The sequence below is a fragment of the Podarcis tiliguerta genome (assembly GCF_965153285.1).
Source record: "Podarcis tiliguerta genome assembly, chromosome: 12".
Classification (NCBI taxonomy): domain Eukaryota; kingdom Metazoa; phylum Chordata; class Lepidosauria; order Squamata; family Lacertidae; genus Podarcis; species Podarcis tiliguerta.
In genome coordinates, this window is record NC_139545.1 from 18670644 (window position 1) to 18689156 (window position 18513).

The 18513-nt window shown below is 41.7% G+C and overlaps 1 protein-coding gene across 6 annotated transcripts in view; it reads right to left on the reverse strand.

The window, feature by feature from the left end:
* Positions 1-9143: 9143 nt before the first annotated feature.
* Positions 9144-18513, reverse strand: part of LRRC3B (leucine rich repeat containing 3B) — a 68100-nt gene continuing 58730 nt past the window's right edge. For 3 of the 6 annotated variants that reach the window (XM_083405184.1, XM_083405188.1, XM_083405185.1), the window contains exons 2-3: positions 15752-15923; positions 9144-10397 (exon numbers count right to left, since the gene is read on the reverse strand). In XM_083405184.1, coding sequence (XP_083261310.1) covers positions 9456-10232 — 777 coding nt within the window. In that variant the 5' untranslated portion in view covers positions 10233-10397; positions 15752-15923 and the 3' untranslated portion in view covers positions 9144-9455. The remainder of the gene's footprint in view (positions 10398-15751; positions 15924-18513) is intronic. The other 3 variants (XM_083405187.1, XM_083405189.1, XM_083405186.1) reach the window with 2 other exon arrangements.

Here is an 18513-nt window from a genome sequence, read left to right on the forward strand (position 1 = left end):
CCCCCCACTGTCTTTTGCACCAAATGAAGTATTATCTCAAATTCAAACCTTAAAGTCCTTGCATTTGGTTTGTTCCACAGTTTCTGATCTCATCTCTTCTAGCACGTGCCGGTCCAATTACGCTCTAATTAACAGGAGAACCTCTGCTTCTTAATGGCGGCGTTGGGAGGGTTTTTGCCAGGCGAAGTGCTTTTGTACTCAGCACCTCCCTGCCCCCCCCCCCACATTCAATGCCAGAGCGATAGCCAGGTACCAAGGCGAACTGCAATTGAAGCCCGTTCAGGGGCCCCGTCCCTGGGGGGAACTTGCAAGGATAATTACCCTCGATCATCCTTGTTTTTCCTTTGCCAAGGATCTGCTATTGTGGAGGCTGCCTCCATTAAGGCAGAGCAGAACCGGAAACCTATTTTCTAATTACCTAACCAGCAACTTTCCTGAAATTAGATGTTCTCTGGCCCTCTTTCTTTCACCACCAGACATTTGATGTTGATCTGACTAATCCAGCTGTAAATCCCTCCAGTAGCCCTGATTTTTTTTTCCAAAACAAAGCAAAGCACCACTTTAGTTGATTGCATTATTTTTTTTCAATTGAGCGATTTGCATCATGAATGAATCCGGAGGAAATTAAGCAAATACGCGTCCCATGCAAAGACTTTCACAATCCATTGTGCTTTCCTTTAAAAGTGAATCACAATACATTTCTTCTCAAGAACGGACTTAGTCTTTTGTATTGATACAAAATGAAACGTTAATATTATGTTTATACAAAAGCACTGATTTTCTCCTCTTATAGACCTGAGGCACTCAGTGAACAATGAGTGATGTTCTTTCCCACTTCCTCTTTCAGCTCTGTGTGCCTTTTGTTGTTGTTGTTGGCATCTGTCAAAGCTTTTTTAAGGCTCAGATTAATATTACTGGATCTGAGTAGAAGTCAGATCCTTGGAAAAATGAAGTCTGTGTGATGCATTTTTTTGTCTTTCTGTGTGCTTGGTAGGGGAAGATGATCTGGGGGAGGGGAGAGGTTCCCGAAAGGTTGGTGCCCACAACACTCACTGAAAAATCCAAATGTGTCCACAGGCCTTGAATAGAAATTGCTGAATGCATTAAAAAGTACAGTATTTTTTGCTCTATAAGACTCACTTTTTCCCTCCTAAAAAGTAATGGGAAATGTGTGTGCGTCGTATGGAGCAAATGCAGGCTGTGCAGCTATCCCAGAAGCCAGAACAGCAAGAGGGATTGCTGCTTTCACTGTGCAGCGAACCCTCTTGCTGTTCTGGCTTCTGAGATTCAGAATATTTTTTTTCTTGTTTTCCTCCTCCAAAAACTAGGTGTGTCTTGTGGTCTGGTGAGTCTTATAGAGCGAAAAATATGGTAGACATTTTAGGATTGCAGGCTGCATCCTGAGCGGAGGCAATTCAGCCCTGTGCCTTGGGTCCCCCACATCTGGTCGAACTCTGTTGTTTTTGCATCCCTTAGGAGATGGTTTCCAGGCAAAAATAACCAAGGATGCTGCAGAGTCAGTTTGCAGAGGCCTTGCAATTTGAACAGAAGGACAAGGGAAAGTTGAAGCTAAAAGAGAGTAGATATATCTACCTGTAGACTTTCCCCCACCCACATCCCCAGAAGCCAACTCTTTTATAAAAGCACACAGCCAATTTAACACCTCTGATGGGAATACTGGAGCATGAACATTACAATTTTTAAAACCTGAGGCTAAGAAGGTAATGGAGAAAAATCACACTTCACCAAGGGACTGATGAGGATCAGGGAGGGAAATGCCACACAGCACGGAAAGCTGCTGCCAAGGTAGCGAGATGAAGCAGTTGATTAGCTAAGGAGCCTCCTGGCTTATTCCCAGTCCTCAGCTAGAAGTTGCTCGCCTGCCTGAAGACGGAAGAGCTCGGCCCCTTGAGGCATTTGTTCTCCTGCTAGCCTTGAAAGACAAAGGCTGCCAGAGTCATCATTTTGGTTGTTATCACAGCAGACACAAGTCAGGGGGAGGAGAGAAGCAGCAAAGGAACGGCAGAGGCCTTTGGCCTTCCTCAGCCGAGAGGCAGCCTCACTTAAATTTCATATATATATAATTTTTATTAATTTTAACATATAAATTATAAGGTGTACCATAAAACTTATCACTTACAGTGACGTAGCGTGGGTTGTCAGCACCCGGGGCAAGGCAAGTAATTTGCGCCCCCTAACCCGTGGATTTTAGCACTTGAGTTAGAGAGCTGCGAGTGCGAGCGCGCCCCCCCAGATGTTGCGCCCGGTGTGGCCGGCCCCCCCTGCACCCCCACGCTATGCCACTGATCACTTATACAATCTTTTTAGACTTCCATCAGCACCTCTGATGATCTACCGTTTTAACCACTTCTCATTTCTAAACTTTATATTGCCTTTACATCTCTTGACAAATCATCCTTCCCCTTATCCATTTTTGCAGTAATTCCATTAATACTCCTCACAAAACTTCTTGAAAACCTACAAACGTCATCTGCTCTTCACAAATACTTTTCAGATAATCTGTAAATTTACTCCAGTCTTCCGTGAATTTCTGGTCCCGTCGGTTTCGAATCCTTCCTGTTAGTTTGTCTAGTTCCGCATAGTCCATTAGCTTCATCCTCCATTCCTCAATCGTCGGTAATTCTTCTTGCTTCCATTTTTGGGCCAGTAATATTCTTGCTTCTGTTATTGCATATAAAAAAAGCTTACATTCCTTTCTATTTATATCCTTCCCAACAATGCCAAGTAAAAATGCTTCTGGAAATGTATATTTCAATATTTTTTTCATCTCATTATATATAATCTCCCAGAAGCTTTTCACCTTTTTACATTCCCACCACATGTGATAAAATGTTCCCTCTTTTTCTTTACATTTCCAACATTTATTATTAACTTTATACATTTTCACTAATTTTACTCTGGTTTCTCTTCAGATCATATAAATCCTTCGGCCTCACTTAAATTTCCATCAGGATCCCATGAAGAAAAAGGCATGGCCTACAGAGTGAGTTCTTAAACCTGACCAGACCTTTGATCCCAACCTGGAACTTTAAAATACTTCACCACATTTGTCTGTCTTCCTCCTTTTCTCTATGAGGAACAGATGGAAATGAGGACAGGGGGACAGGATACCTTCATTAGACAAAGAGCAAGCAATAAGCTACTGACTAGGAGAGCCATCAGAAAAATATGACGGAAGATCTTCTGAATGGTGGCTCACCGGCTGTGGAATGCTCCCCACGGAGAAATATTCTAGCACCATCACTATCAACCTTTAAGGCAACAGACAGAGATGCTCCCATTCACTCAAGCATTTTGCTATTGTTCTTCATCCTTTAGTTGAAGGGGTAGGATGTAATAATAATAATAATAATAATAATAATAATAATAATAATAATAACAATAATATACCCTGCCCATCTGGCTGGGTTTCCCCAGCCACTCTGGGTGGCTCCCAACAGAATATTAAAAACACAACAAAAGATCAAACATTAAAAACTTCCCTAAACAGGGCTGTCTTCAGATGTCTTCTAAAAGTCTGGTAGTTGTTCTTCTCTTTGACATCTGGTGGGAGGGCGTTCCACAGGGCGGGTGCCACTACCGAGAAGGCCCTCTGCCTGGTTCCCTGTAACCTGGCTTCTCACAGCAAGGGAACCACCAGAAAGCCCTTGGAGCTGGACCTCAGTGTCTGGGCAGAACAATAGGGGTGGAGACGCTCCTTCAGGTATACTGGACCGAGGCCAGTTAGGGCTTTAAAGTCTGCCTCAGTGTCTGGGCTGAACGATGGGGGTGGAGACCCTCCTTCAGGTATACTCCTTCTAGCACACTGTTTGCTTTTTATAACAATAATTACAAAAATGAATACTGGGGTAAAGTGTCAACAAAGCTGTTAGCAAAATTAACATACAAAAATTCATTACGTTAGGCAGAATGTATTGTAAATGCTTGTATGTGCATATAAGGCAAAACTGCATGCAAACATGTATATTGCATTAAAATGCTGATGAATTTTCATGAAGATTTTTTTTTTTTTAAAAAAAATGCAAACTGACATGGAAATATCAAGAAATGAATTTAGTGTTGGAAAAATTAGATCTTTTGCATATATGACAAATTGTGTGTGTGTTTGTGTGTACTTTGAATTTCCATGAAAATGGAATGAAAAAACTAAAGACACTCAAAATTGTATCACAGAATCATATACCGTATTTTTCGTCCTATAGGGCGCACCGGCCCATAGGACGCACCTCGTTTTTTGGGTGCCTTGTGGACACCCGCCAGAAGCAAGGGGAGCCCTCCGGAGGGCTCTCCGTGCTTCGGGCGGCAGGCTGCCGCCCCAAGCCTCGCGCGCTCGGCGGGACCTCCCGTCGGGCGCGCAAGGCTTGCGCACACTCGCCCGAAGCATGGGGAGTCCTCCGGAGGGCTCCCGGTGCTTCGGGCAGCAAGCTGCCGCCCCAAGCCTCGCGCGCTCGGCGGGACCTCCCGTCGGGCGCGCAAGGCTTGCGCACACTCGCCTGAAGCACGGGGAGTCCTCCGGAGGGCTCCCCGTGCTTCGGGCGGCAGGCTGCTGCCCGCAAGCCTTGTGAGCCAGTGGGACCTCCCACAAGGCTTGCAAGGCTTGCGGATAGCTTCCTGAAGCCTGGAGAGCAAGAGGGGTCGGTGCGCACCGATGCCTCTCGCTCTCCAGGCTTCAGCGAAAGCCTGCATTCGCCCCATAGGACGCACACACATTTCCCCTTCATTTTTGGAGGGGAAAAAGTGCGTCCTATGGGGCGAAAAATACGGTAATTGTAGAGTTGGACCCTGAAGAACATCTGGTTCAAACCCCCTGCAATGCTGGAATCTCAACTAAAGCATCCATGACAGATGACCATCCAACCTTTGCTTAAAAACCTCCATGGAAGGAGAGTCCACCACCTTCTGACAAAGTCCTTTCCACTGTTGAGCAGCTCTTACTGTAAAAAAGTTCTTCCTGCTGTTTAGTCAGAATCAAATCACTTCTTTTTTAAAAATCATTTTAAAATCCATTGACAAATCAATTGAAATAGGATCATTTTAATCAAATAGGACACATTGTAATACTTAATAATTATTGCATCGTTCTAATTCTTCAAGTAGTTTATACTCAATATAGCTAAAAAATGGGGACACCCCCCCAACTTACATTTTTCACTATTCTAAAGGAAAAAAGCACCTTTCAATTTCGTTCACACAATACGAAAAGCTCATCTGTTTCTATTTTAGAATAGTTTAATTAAATCCCGAGGCTGGCAAAGAGAGATATGTCTAACTGACACCAGCCACTGAATATAGCATTAGGTTTCAAATATATGATACGGTAACAAAAGAGAAGGGGGAGGCAATGTTGGATTTCATTCCATTTCTTAACTGCAAATTATCCATTTGTGATATATTACCTCTCTACGGTGCAAGTGGAAAAGCCACTTTTCTTTTGACTATATCCAGGGCTTTTCCCCCCAGCTGGAACTTACCGGAACTCACTTCTTGTACCTCTCAGGTGGGCGCCATTACCCAGTGGCGTAGCGTGGGGGGTGCAGGGGGGGCCGGCCGCACCGGGCGCAACATCTGGGGGGGGGAGCGCTTGCACTCGCAGCTCTCTGAGTGCTAAAATCCACGGGTTAGGGGGCGCAAATTACTTGCCTTGCCCCGGGTGCTGACAACCCACGCTACGCCACTGCCATTACCATTATAAGAGAACAAGGGAGGTGTTCATGGTGAGTTCCAGCACCTCTTTCTATAGAAAAAGAGCACTGACCTTTCTGAAAACTGCTCTTTGTAACAGCCTGTGCCATACACATTAGCCCCTTTGTATGTTACACTGGGACCCGGGTGGCGCTGTGGGTAAAAGCCTCAGCACCTAGGGCTTGCCGATCGAAAGGTTGGCGGTTCGAATCCCCGCGGCGGGGTGCGCTCCCGTTGTTCGGTCCCAGCGCCTGCCAACCTAGCAGTTCGAAAGCACTCCTGGGTGCAAGTAGATAAATAGGGACCGCTTACTAGCGGGAAGGTAAACGGCGTTTCCGTCTGCGGCTCTGGCTCGCCAGAGCAGCGATGTCACGCTGGCCACGTGACCCGGAAGTGTCTCCGGACAGCGCTGGCCCCCGGCCTCTTGAGTGAGATGGGCGCACAACCCTAGAGTCTGTCAAGACTGGCCTGTACGGGCAGGGGTACCTTTACCTTTATGTTACATGGAGGAGCAAAAGCAAATAATAATAATAATAATAATAATAATAATATATTTATACCCTGCCCTTCCCAGTTCAAAAACCAGGCTCAGGGTGGCTAATAACAAATTTAAAACACTTATTTGTAAAAGCAGCAGAAAATACAGTATAAAAACATGAATAACAATAAAATTCAAAATTCAATTTAGGGGAAATAAGCATTAGATAATCCCCAGGACTAGCTGGCTGAATTGGTCCTACTTGGGCCAGCAAGGAGGCCAGGGGAGAATTAGCTGTGGGATCCCAGAGCGGGTAATCTTCATAAAAGGGGAGGGGAAGAGAAGGGAAATAAAAGATCAGGCTGAATTCATATTCAAGGCCAGGCGGAATAGCTCTGTCTATAGAAAGGGGCTTAAAGTCCCACCTCTGGAAAGCTCCCCTCACTGGGCCGCAATATCTGCACATTAACTTAGAGAGTCTGAGGAAGACAAGCAAGCCTATATGCCAGTTTCCCTGGGTCCTAGGACCATGATTCCATGGGATTCCAGGATCCAAGGAACCCTGTACATATTGGCTTCCCCACCTCAGATCTCCACCTCTCATGAGGCTGGCATAGGCAGGACATTTAGGAACACAATAAGAGGCTATTCTCCTTGCAGATCTTGATGCAGCGGACAGTGTCTGGGAAAGGATGCAGTGGCTTGGAGACAAGTCCAGAAATATTTAGAAGCATCCCATGTTCTGGTTTCCTGGTTGTTTGAAAACATCCCAACTGCATGCCACACGTCCTAGGGCGCATTCCTGCTAATCCCCACTTTATACAAATGCCACAGAGCACACACTACCCCTCTGTTATATGGGGGCATATAGAGAAAATGTACAGAGTAATGTACAGTGGTACCTCGGGTTAAGTACTTAATTCGTTCCGGAGGTCCATTCTTAACCTGAAACCAGTGGTGTAGCATGGGTTGTCAGCACCTGGGGCAAGGCAAGTAATTTGCGCCCCCTAACCCGTGGATTTGCGCCCCCTAACCTGTGGATTTGCGCCCCCTAACCCTATCCCCCAGATGTTGCGCCCGGTGCGGCCGGCCCCCCCTGCACCCCCCACGCTACGCCACTGCCTGAAACTGTTCTTAACCTGAAGCACCACTTTAGCTAATGGGGCGTCCCGCTGCCGCCGTGCCGCCAGAGCCCGATTTCTGTTCTCATCCTGAAGCAAAGTTCTTAACCTGAAGCACTATTTCTGGGTTAGCGGAGTCTGTAACCTGAAGCGTATGTAACCCGAGGTACCACTGTATAGAGGTATAGGGAAAACGAAAGCTGGTGCTGATGTTGCGCTCTGTGTTCTATTTGGAACCAAGAAACACAGCTAGCATAGTAAAGGAAACCTGTCTGGTATAGCTGCTTGGCTCTGAGCTCCACACCTTGCAATGGCAGGACGACAGCTAACAGCCGGTAAGTCATGCCATCTCTGCTCAGCAAAGCAGAAAGTCTACGGATTTGCAGGCATTTTAACTGCACGCTGCTGTGCTGCCACAATAACCATGTTTTGGAATACTGATCTGAAAAAAACAGAAGAGTTTATGGTGGGTTCCATGCTGGACTGTTTCTGCAGGGTCCACCCAATGTCACAATCAAATTGCTAGTTGGTACTTTTCCCTTTGTTTGATACCTTACAATGGAGAAGCATGATAAATAAAAATAACCCATTACACATCTGCATCCACAGCTGGTGTAGAAGATCTTTAGTGCTGGTTGCTGTTTTTTCCCCTTTAAATGGATGGTTTCTCAAATGCATGGCGATGTGTGATTGGACAGCATCTAAAGTTATCATCCAATTTCCATTTTCTCCTTCCATGAGCAGACTTGTGCAAGACCTATAATAATACAAAATATTTGGGGGTGCATAGTGCCGAATGGGGTCATGTGTGTGCCAATCTTCCTGTAGATTAAGAAAATGCCCCTCTTATTCAATTCAGTACTCATTTAAAGGCAAACTTGTCAAATTTGCCCTTTCCAAAATATTATAAAAACACAGTCATCCTTTGAAATCCCCACTTCTCCCAATCTTGCAATGCAGTTCTTCAGTCAAGCAATATGTACAAAAACAGAGATACTAGGGTAGTGTGCAGAAAGATATGTATATATTAGTGCAAATAACATACAAAAATGCACTTTGGAAAAAATGAAATGGAAATTTTGCATATTAGGAAAAAAATGCATATAATAATGTGTATATTTGGATAAATTTGCACTAAAATAACTGATGGATTTTCACGAGGCCTTTGAAAACAACACAAATAAACTGCAAACTGTTGTGGGAATGTGCAGAACTAAAGAATGGAAAAAATGAGAATCGGAGACAAAGTGAAATTGACAAATTCATCAATTTCTAATCTCTACACAGAAGAAAGCCTTCTTGCTCTCTCTCTCGCTCTCTCTGAGTGTGTGTGTGTTTTAAACCCTCTGATGCTGCAAGATTCTCTGGGGAGGTTTGAAAGAACAGCTAGTTATTGGATTTCCTTCCCTCTTCTCAGCAACATGATCGGTTTCCCTTGATACTTTAAGTTAAAGCTTAATGCCAATTGGAGAGGGATGGGAGAGAGGCGAAAGATTACAGAAAGACTGGCACTCTCTCTCTCTCTCTCTCACACACACACTCATAGCACTAAGCAGTCACAATCTGTTCTTATCATTACAGATTTTGCCCAATTCTGTGAAATTGTACAAATAATTTTTTTTATAAGATAATGCTGAACAGTGGCAGGATTTTTCAGGATGAAAATCACCCTATTAATTGCACACCGCCTTGATATTTTGTATGAGTTAGTGTTTTACAAATATTCTTATAAATAAAATAAATCATATACCACAGCCATTCTAGACTCCTCCACCCTCTCTCATATTAACACGCACACACGCACACATCAGGCAGACCTTGGTTCAATAAATTAGCCTGCATTTACATGGTTCAAAGTTAAGCTTTTATTTGGTTTTAAATTAAAAAAATAAATTTCATTATTAAAGAGTGGAATGGGTCTAAACTAATGTTTACATATTAGTTTTACTTGGTTGAGAATACCACCAGAGAAACAATAAAGGTGTACTGTTATCACCCCAAACAGAAATCGTTTTGTTAGAAAGTTTTGACAGTGGTATAATTCAGCTTAATTGGGGGGGGGGGGAGTCTTACAGGTTTACAACGAATGTTAGAAGTAAACACCTGGCGTCCGTGCTATTTCCACCTCGTAGTCAATCACTGAACCCGGGGCACTATACGACAGTGCTTATGTCATCTGCTTCCTCTGGTTTCTTTTGCCTGCTTGGCAGGGATTTCAAGTACTCGAGGTGCCTGCGAGCATCCTCTTGATTTTGCCGCACGTAGTAAACGACGTAGGATATCACCATGGTGAACCAGCCAAACATGGTGACCAGCATAGCATAATCAGTAGTCTTTTTAGGGAGGTTGCAGAGGTCGGCGTCAGCAGCATTGAGGAACGGCCTCCCGGCGTGTTCGTCGATTTCCGAAGTCTTACAGATGATGCTGTTGGCCGTTTCGTGGTTGGAGGCCATGCTCCTCAAGACCTGCTGCAGAGTACAATCACAGTGCCAGGGATTGTTTGCGATCCTAGCCCTGGCCTTTAAGTTGTTGAACGCATTTTTGTGGACACTTTTAATCCGGTTGTCCGACAAGTCCAACATCTGCAAGGTTTCGGCCACCCCTTTGAAGGAGTGTTCGTCTATGAATTCGATAATGTTTTTGGACAAGTTGAGGACTTTCAACTGGTGCAAGTCCTTGAAGATTTCGTTGGGGATGGAGGTGATCTGATTGGAGTCCAGGTAAAGGAGGACAGTTTCAGGAGGCAGGTCTCGGGGTATTTCCTTGAGGTTTGCATTGCTGCAGCTGACATTCAAACCTCCAGAATGCGAGCAAAGGCAACCTTTGGGGCACATACTGGCAGAATGAAAACACAGTATCATGAGGACAAAGCTTTGTAAGAGCAGACACATGGAGAGGGAGCGAGTTAACCACAGGTCTACCAGATGCATGCTGGGATGTCAGCATAATCACACAACCACTTCTCATTTACCCAACAGTGGTGGCAAAGGCTCTCAGGCACAAAACTCCAATCTCATCCTCTTCGGCGACGTTGCTCAGAAATGTGTTAATGCGCGGGCGTCCTCATGGCCGGTGTTCTTTTCGAAAGAACATTCCTGGAAAATCAAAACAAAAGAACAACAACCACCAATCAGACTAGAAAAGACAGACTCATTTCAACAAGGCACAAATGCAATTTACGGTGCAATCCTTGGCATGTCTACTCAGGAGTAAGCCCCAATGAGGTTCAGTAGGACTTATTCCCAGGTACGTTGCTGTATTCCAACTCCCATCATCTGCAGTGTTCAGGCATGATGGGAGTCCAACACACCTAAAGAGTTCTAGGTTCCCCATCCCTGATGAATAAGAATATAGTCTTAATTGAAAAATTCAATGGGATAGTCTATTATTTTATTAACGCACAGTGCCAACGTGAGTTTCATATGTATTTCCTTCGGAGTACAGACGTCATCCCATCTAATATTACCATTCTTGAGGGACATTGTTTTTCCCCCTTTTCTTTTTTAAAAAAACAGAGGTTTTCTAGAACAATAGTAATAAAACTTAATTACTTTCTTCCTTTTACAGTAGCAGACACATTAATAAGATTTACAGTGGGTCTCCAGCAGCAGTAACAAATTAGGCAAGCATTTTTGTGGTTAATGGCCTTGCAACAAAGTATTCCGTATAGCTTTCAATTCAAATAAAACTATTTAAAGGAGGACACATTCTCACAAGAAGAACACACTCCTTTTCAAGGCAAACCAAAATATTGCTGGATTTCATGGCACAAATACAAGCTTTCTTGCCCAGTTTCCTTTTCCTTTGGAATATTTCAATCTACTTGCATGAAAAGGAATTTTGCTACATGTTTGTGGCAGGGACACTGGAAATAAAAGATCTTAAACAATAATATATTTTATTTTAAATTATCCCTAGCACTATAACAGAAATGATGGAATACACTCCACTGTAATAATTAAAAAGCTCTCTACAATTTTACAGTATCTAAGTGTAACAATGAAAACAAATGAATGAATTTTTGTCTTTGAACTCTCTGAAGAAAAATGAAAATATTCAAATGGTCTCCCCTTAATTAAATTTGAACAGAACAGGAGAGCAGACAGTGAAATGTTAACATACAATATTTTGTGACACAATTGCTTTATTGTCCTTTAAGTATGAACTACAGTCCAGTTTTATAAATCAAAGCAGGTTCTTTATATACAGACATTTTCTTTTATGCAGAAGCTGAGAGATTTGCCCACCTTCCAAGCTATATTTACATATAAATTATTCTTATTTTATACACAAAGGGAAGTTACTGCTAATTGAATTCCTAGAATGTAAGCTGTGTGAATCATCTTCAATTTTGATTCCTAAATTTGGGGATAATTTACATATCATCTGTTCTCTTAATTAAGGACTGGGTGCAGTATACTGGATATAAAGTGAGGGACAAGCAAATGAGAAATCTCTAAGAATTTAGCTATAGATATTGTGAATTTTGGCAACTCCCAACATTTTAGTCTTTGCTTCCCATCTGTAAAATGGGAACAATAATTACCCAACTTAAAGAGCAGTGATAGAAGAAGAGAAATGGAACAAACCCAACTTGCACACCTAAAATGCTATATAATATGGAGGTATTAGCAATTTGATTCCCCCCCCCCCCCATGAAGGTGTTGCAAGGTAGAGCATTTCTATTCTGAAATCCCTGCTACAATATAAGTTAATAGAAGGCCATTTTTAAATAAATACCAACCATGCACAACTTAGTTTTGTGGAAGCACCTCAACAGAAAAACCATGAGTTTTGTGTGTGTGTTTTGGCGCCTGACTGCTTTTCTTTTTAATTAAAAAAAAATCAAGGAAATGTAACATTTATTTATTTAGGCATTTAATTAGTGCTTAATGTTTCAAAAATCTCTAAATGGTGTACAGTCAAACAAACAAACAAACAAACAAACAGAATATCATTAAAACACTAAAAAAAAACCAAACCCCTATAACCTAAAACCAGTAAACAAGCAATATAAAAGCAAATAAAACAAAAATTCAGAGAAAACATGTAAAAAAAATTGACCAATCTTATGGGTTGGAGAAAGCTTGGGCAAAAAGACAAATCTTCCCAAGACGTCAGAACATGGAGTTCCAAATCACATGTAGTTTGGCCCCAATTCTTGAGCTTCCATTGTTTCCTCCCATAAGTCCATTGATGTGCTAAAGTCAACTAGATGTCAAAAGAATGACTCTATACTTCAGAAAGCCATTGCCTTGAGGGACTCAACTCATTCCAATACTGAAGGTTCCATGTGGGCATTTCAGTGGTGTAATCACTGTCTCAAAATTTCACAAAGTACATGTTGTGGCTATAAATCCATAGATGTAGGTTATCACACAGACACAGATGGGGTCACATTAGTGATTGTCCATCTGAATTTGGGTGCAGAAATTTCAGAATCTCATCAATAGGGCTTAAACAAATCTCGGTACTGAATGGGTTTAGTTCTGCTTTCTGCATACTGAATCCTAGTACTAGTTTGGAACAACTGCATGAGAGCTTTTATGGAATACAGTGGTACCTTGGTTTACGAACTTAATCTGTTCTGGAAGTCCGTTCTTAAACCGAGGCGTGCTTTCCCTAATGAGGCCTCCCGCAGCTGGTGCCCTTCCACCATTCGGCTTCCATTCTTTAGATCAAGGTAAAGTTCACAAACTGGGACACTACTTCTGGTTTTGTGGAATTCATAAACCGAATAGTTCATAAACAGGGCTGTTCTTAAACCGAGGTACCACTGTATCAGATAGTACTGGATATAAATGTGATAGATCTTGGTTTATCCCAACCTATGTCACATGGTTTTTCTAAGATAGGAAAATCACAAGGAAGCAGCCCTGAGCTCCTTGGAGGGATGTTGAGATACTTGCTAGGGCTCAGCCAAAACAGACCACCCAACATAAGAAGATAGGAAAAAGCCGGATGGCTCAGGATCCAGAATCCTATTCTTATAGTAGCCAACCAGACGCCTTTAAGCAAGACCTGGCCACAACAGTGGTCTCCCCACTTGTGATTCCCAGCATCTGATATTCAGAGGTGGAACATCAGAGGTGGAACACAGCCAACAATATCCTTATTCTCTGCAAATTTGTCTAATTCTGTTTTAAAGTTGGTGGCCATTACTACATTTTGTGGGAGAGCATGGCATAGTTAAACTATGCACTGTGTGAAGCCGTACTTACTTTTGCCGAACCTGAATTCTGCAGCATTCAGATTCGTTGGATGGCTCTGAGTTCTAGTATTATGGGGTATGTGGGGGGGTGTGTGTGTTTCTATCCACTTCCTCCACATCGTGCAAAATTGTATACACCTGTGTCATGTTGTTGTTTAGTCATTTATTTATTTATTTAAGTTTTTTATTTATACAACAAGAAGGACTAACAAACAAAAAAACACAAATACCAAATTATACACAAATTACAAAAATAACCATAGACACATAATATTCTTAGCAAACAATAAAACATCTATTGGTCTTAACACTAAAGACCCAACCTCCCGTCTATTCCATACTTCAAATTCATATTACTTATTGCCAATACACATTTTTTTTATAATTAAACTTATTCTCATTAAATCTAATTTCTTATATCTACCTTACAACTATTACTGAAGTTCCTCAAATGCTGCAACAGAATTTAAACTACTATATTTATTTTTCAGATATTCTTTGAAAACCTCCCATTTAGAAACAAATTCCTGTTTTGATTTATTCTTTATTTTTTCTGATAAACCATCTTGTTTAGTCATTTAGTTGTGTCCGACTCTTCGTGACCCCATGGACCAGAGCACGCCAGGCACTCCTGTCTTCCACTGCCTCCCACAGTTTGGTCAAACTCATGCTGGTAGCTTTGAGAACACTGTCCAACCATCTCATCCTCTGTCATCCCCTTCTCCTTGTGCCCTGTGTCATGCCCCTCCTTAATTGCATTATTGGTAAACGAATAATAATAATAATAATAATAATAATAATAATAATAATTTGTATTTATACCCCGCCCTCCCCAGACAAGGCCGGGCTCGGGCGGCTTACAAGCAATAATAAAAACAAGTTGAATGATTACAACTTAAAAACAAAATTGAAATACAACATTAAAATATTCAAACATTAAAATATTAACATGTAGCCTCATTGCAGGAGAAGGAAAAGAAAAAAGAAAGAGAGGGAGGGAATCAAATTGGCTCCAAGCCAAAGGCCAGGCGGAACAACTCTGTCTTACAGGCCCTGTGGAAAGAAATCAGATCCTGCAGGGCCCTGGTCTCATGAGGCAGAGCGTTCCACCAGGCCGGAGCCAGAGTTGAAAGAACTAGAAAGGCCCAAATGTTGCAACCTTTCTTCATAGGGGAAATGTCACCACTATGACTAAGACTAAAAAGCTGGGGACTCTTTTCAGCGGTTGGGGTATGGGGGCTGAGATCAAGTACAGTGGTGCCACGCAAGATGAAAAGAATCCGTTCTGCGAGTCTCTTTGTCTTGCGGTTTTTTTCGTCTTGCGAAGCAAGCCCATTAGCGGATTAGCGCTATTAGCGCTATTAGCGGTTTAGCGGCTATTAAAGGCTTAAGGGATTAGCGGATTAGCTGCTAAAAGGCTATTAGCGGCTATTAAAGGCTTAAGGGATTAGCGGATTAGCTGCTAAAAGGCTATTAGCGGTTTAGATCAGCTGATAAGCGCCTTAGATCAGCTGTTAAGCGGCTTAGCGATCAGCTGTTAAGCGGCTTAGGGGCTGGGGAAAAAGGGGGCACGGGGGAAAAAACCCAGGAATCGCAAGGCATTTTCGTCTTGCGAAGCAAGCCCATAGCAAATTCGTCCTGCGAAGCACCTCCAAAACGGAAAACCCTTTCGTCTAGCGGGTTTTCCGTCTTGCAAGGCATTCGTCTTGCGGGGCACCACTGTACAAGCATACATTTACCATTGGTGCCATTCACACTTCTCACTACAGTTCTACTCAGAAGACACCAGAGGAGCAGGAAGCACTGTGTTTACCCTTAACTCAGATCTGCCTTCATGACAATGCCATGCACCAATTAGGAGCACAATTGTTTTTCCACCAGGTAGCGATGGCAGTGGAAAAAGTGAGGGAGAGCAATTGTGTGAAAACACTTTTACGACTTCCCCATATGACTCCCTCTCGACCATTTTGAGCTGAAAATTCATCTCCGTCAAAGCTCTGGCTCAGCTGAGCTCTAAAATATTTTTACAAATATGACAAATAACAACATAAATAAAATTAACAGTGATGTATGCATGTGGGGCTGAATTCAAACTGTTGGTTCTCATGTTAAAAAACCCCCCTGAGTTCTGAGTTTTGGGAAGTAGCTGCTATGCCATCTAAATATTCTTTTCAAAAATTAGGGTTGGGGTTGAGGAAATTCAGAGACACAGTGTGTAATAAAAGAAATCTGAAGAACCTGCCAACTTATCGTAGCTTTGATGTTTTGGTGAGAAGCCTTGGAAGGTTGCCAGGTAGCCTCCTATCTGATGATATCCTCATAGGGTGCTGCTTTTTTCTGACAAAGAGGTAGAAAGAGATCTTGCTGAATGAATCACATGGTGCCATCTCATATCTTATGGGCGAGAGGTCTTGGGGACAAAAAGAAAGAAAATGATTGTAGAAAAGGTTGTGCAAAAATGTTTATTTAATGTTAAAAAACTACTCTTCTCTTCCTTCTAATTTCATAATCTGGAACTTATCAAAGCAATCAAGCCAAACAAAAATCGACTGTGCCTTATCCCTGTCGCTAATAATGATGATGGTAAAGGAGGTGATGGGGTGGAACAGTTCTAAATATTTTTAGATTGAGGAAATGTGGAAGGATGAATACCCCTGCAGACAAATTGAAGCAATGAAAACTGATTTTGATTAACAAAATGTATAGTGCTAGTCCATAAGATATCTCTAAGCAATGAGAGGTTTCTAGTGGGGATCTTAAGTGAAATGCAAATTTTGGCAATGACTTTCCTGAACTTGATAGTAAGAGAAAACAGCCTTGAAAAGGATACTGAAAATAGCAAGTTGAATGCTGAAGAAACTAAGGGTGCATTTACAATGTGCGTTTGCAAATTTTCAACAATGAAGCAAAATATTTCTGTAGCTCTGTGAGGAGTAAATTCACTTTTAAACAGAGTTTTTATGATTTGATTCTTGCATTCATACATTAAGCATTACATAACGAAACAGGGGTAAAACTGTTGTCATACCGAGAACAATAATTTATCCATTCTTGTTCCCCAGTTTCATCTCTTAGGCGTACTTTTTTTTTGGGGGGGGGGGGGAATAAAAAAAGGAAAAGTATATGGAGATCTTGAAGCTCATTGCAAGACTTCCTTGCAAAAGATTCGTAAGACCCAGAATCTTATGAATTCATCTCATTTGATGATTTTCCGTTTCCATAATTCAGGAATATCTCAAGAATATGTCCTAAGCTAAAATCGTGACAATAACCTTTTAAAGAAAGCTTTCTATAAAGTCTTTAAAAAGTTTACCAAAGTCATAGTTCTCCTCACTGAAAAACAACATTTCAAAGGCATCAAACCTTTAAGCCTTTAATATCCAAGCATCAGAGATTCTGAATTACCCCTATAGTCTTTCCAAATCAGTTATATTATAAACAGCAGAAGCTGGCTGAGGAACATGCACAGGGAAGCCATTAATCACCATCTGCTACATTTAGCAACAATCCACAATACTATATAAACCCATAAATTCACGACCAAGGAGCCATATACTTCTCTGAACAAAACATTTCTACACTTGAATCTGTATCTTCCTGAATGGTCTGTCTTAACACAAAGTGAGGAGCTATCCTGATAGGATAAAAACAGTGCTTTTATGCTGTCGTTGTTGTTTTATTTTTAAAAATCCCTCACTGTAGAGAAAGTGTTGTTTTCTTAACCATGCATTTCAAAAACCCTAAAGAAAATTCAAAAATCCCTAAAGAAAACGAAAAGCACTCCCAGCCACAGACAGGGTTGGCTAAAGCCAGCCAATCATAAAATGATATATGAAGAATGTACTAGAAAAGAGCCAACGTTGGCAACTGGGGCCAGCAAGGAAGTTGCAGAGATGGGCAAAATATTGGCAAGGTTATATAGAGGCAAATGGGTAAAAGAGTAATTTGTACTTGAAAACACAGGTGGTAAACTGAAAAAAATATTACAAGTTCTGTGAGTCACTATAAAAGTTCTAGGCCGTATTTTTTTCCAGGGAGCATTGTCTCACAAAATGGTTGCCACTTCCGCAGATGGCAACCGACATTTGTGTCCTTGAATCATAAAGTTGGAAGGGACCATGAGGGTTATCTTCCCCATGCCCTGCAATGCAGCAATCTTTTGGCCAACATGGGGCTTGAAGAACATAACATGATGGAAACACACTCTTCTGCAAACTAGCACACACACATACATGTGTTTGTGTGTAAATACATGCATGAATACAACCACAAACACTCATCTAGTTGCTATATAGCTCTTACACATATCTTCAGAATTCGAGGAGGCTTACTTGCAGGTAAGGAAGTACAGAAATGCAGCCTAAAATACCAACTCCGAGTTAAAACTGAACAAAGCTGCTACCTATAGCTCTATCCTGCTAAGGCAACCAATTGCATTTTGTGGAAACATAGAATATGACATAAATATAAAATTTGTGTGTATGTATTAAAGGAGAAAACATTGTTATGTAGTAACTCCATGACTGAAAAATGCAAACAGAGAAAGAACATTAAGGGATTGGGGAAAATCACTAAGAATGTTTTTACTTATTACATCCCTAGTTAAAGGTATCACTGCTAAAGTGATTAAGACAACTAAATCGGAATGTTTTGTTCTATTAAAGAACATCATCAGAAGTCACTTGAATGAAGATAATCTATGCAGGCATGAGAGCAGATCATATTGTTAAAGGGAACAATAGAACCAAATGAGACGAATGCGCTAAAACAAAAGAGGACCAGATAATATATTTGAGACATATATTCAGTGCTTTTTTTCTGGGGGGATGCACATACCCCTAAACATTTTGTGAATCTAAGTTTGGCCTCATTGAGGGGCAGTATTTCAATATGAGTAGGAAAATGAGAGTACCCCTAAACATTTTTTAAGAAAAAAAAGCACTGCATATATTGCATCATTAAGAAGTGTGGCAATAGGAACATAGATAAAAGGTAAAGGT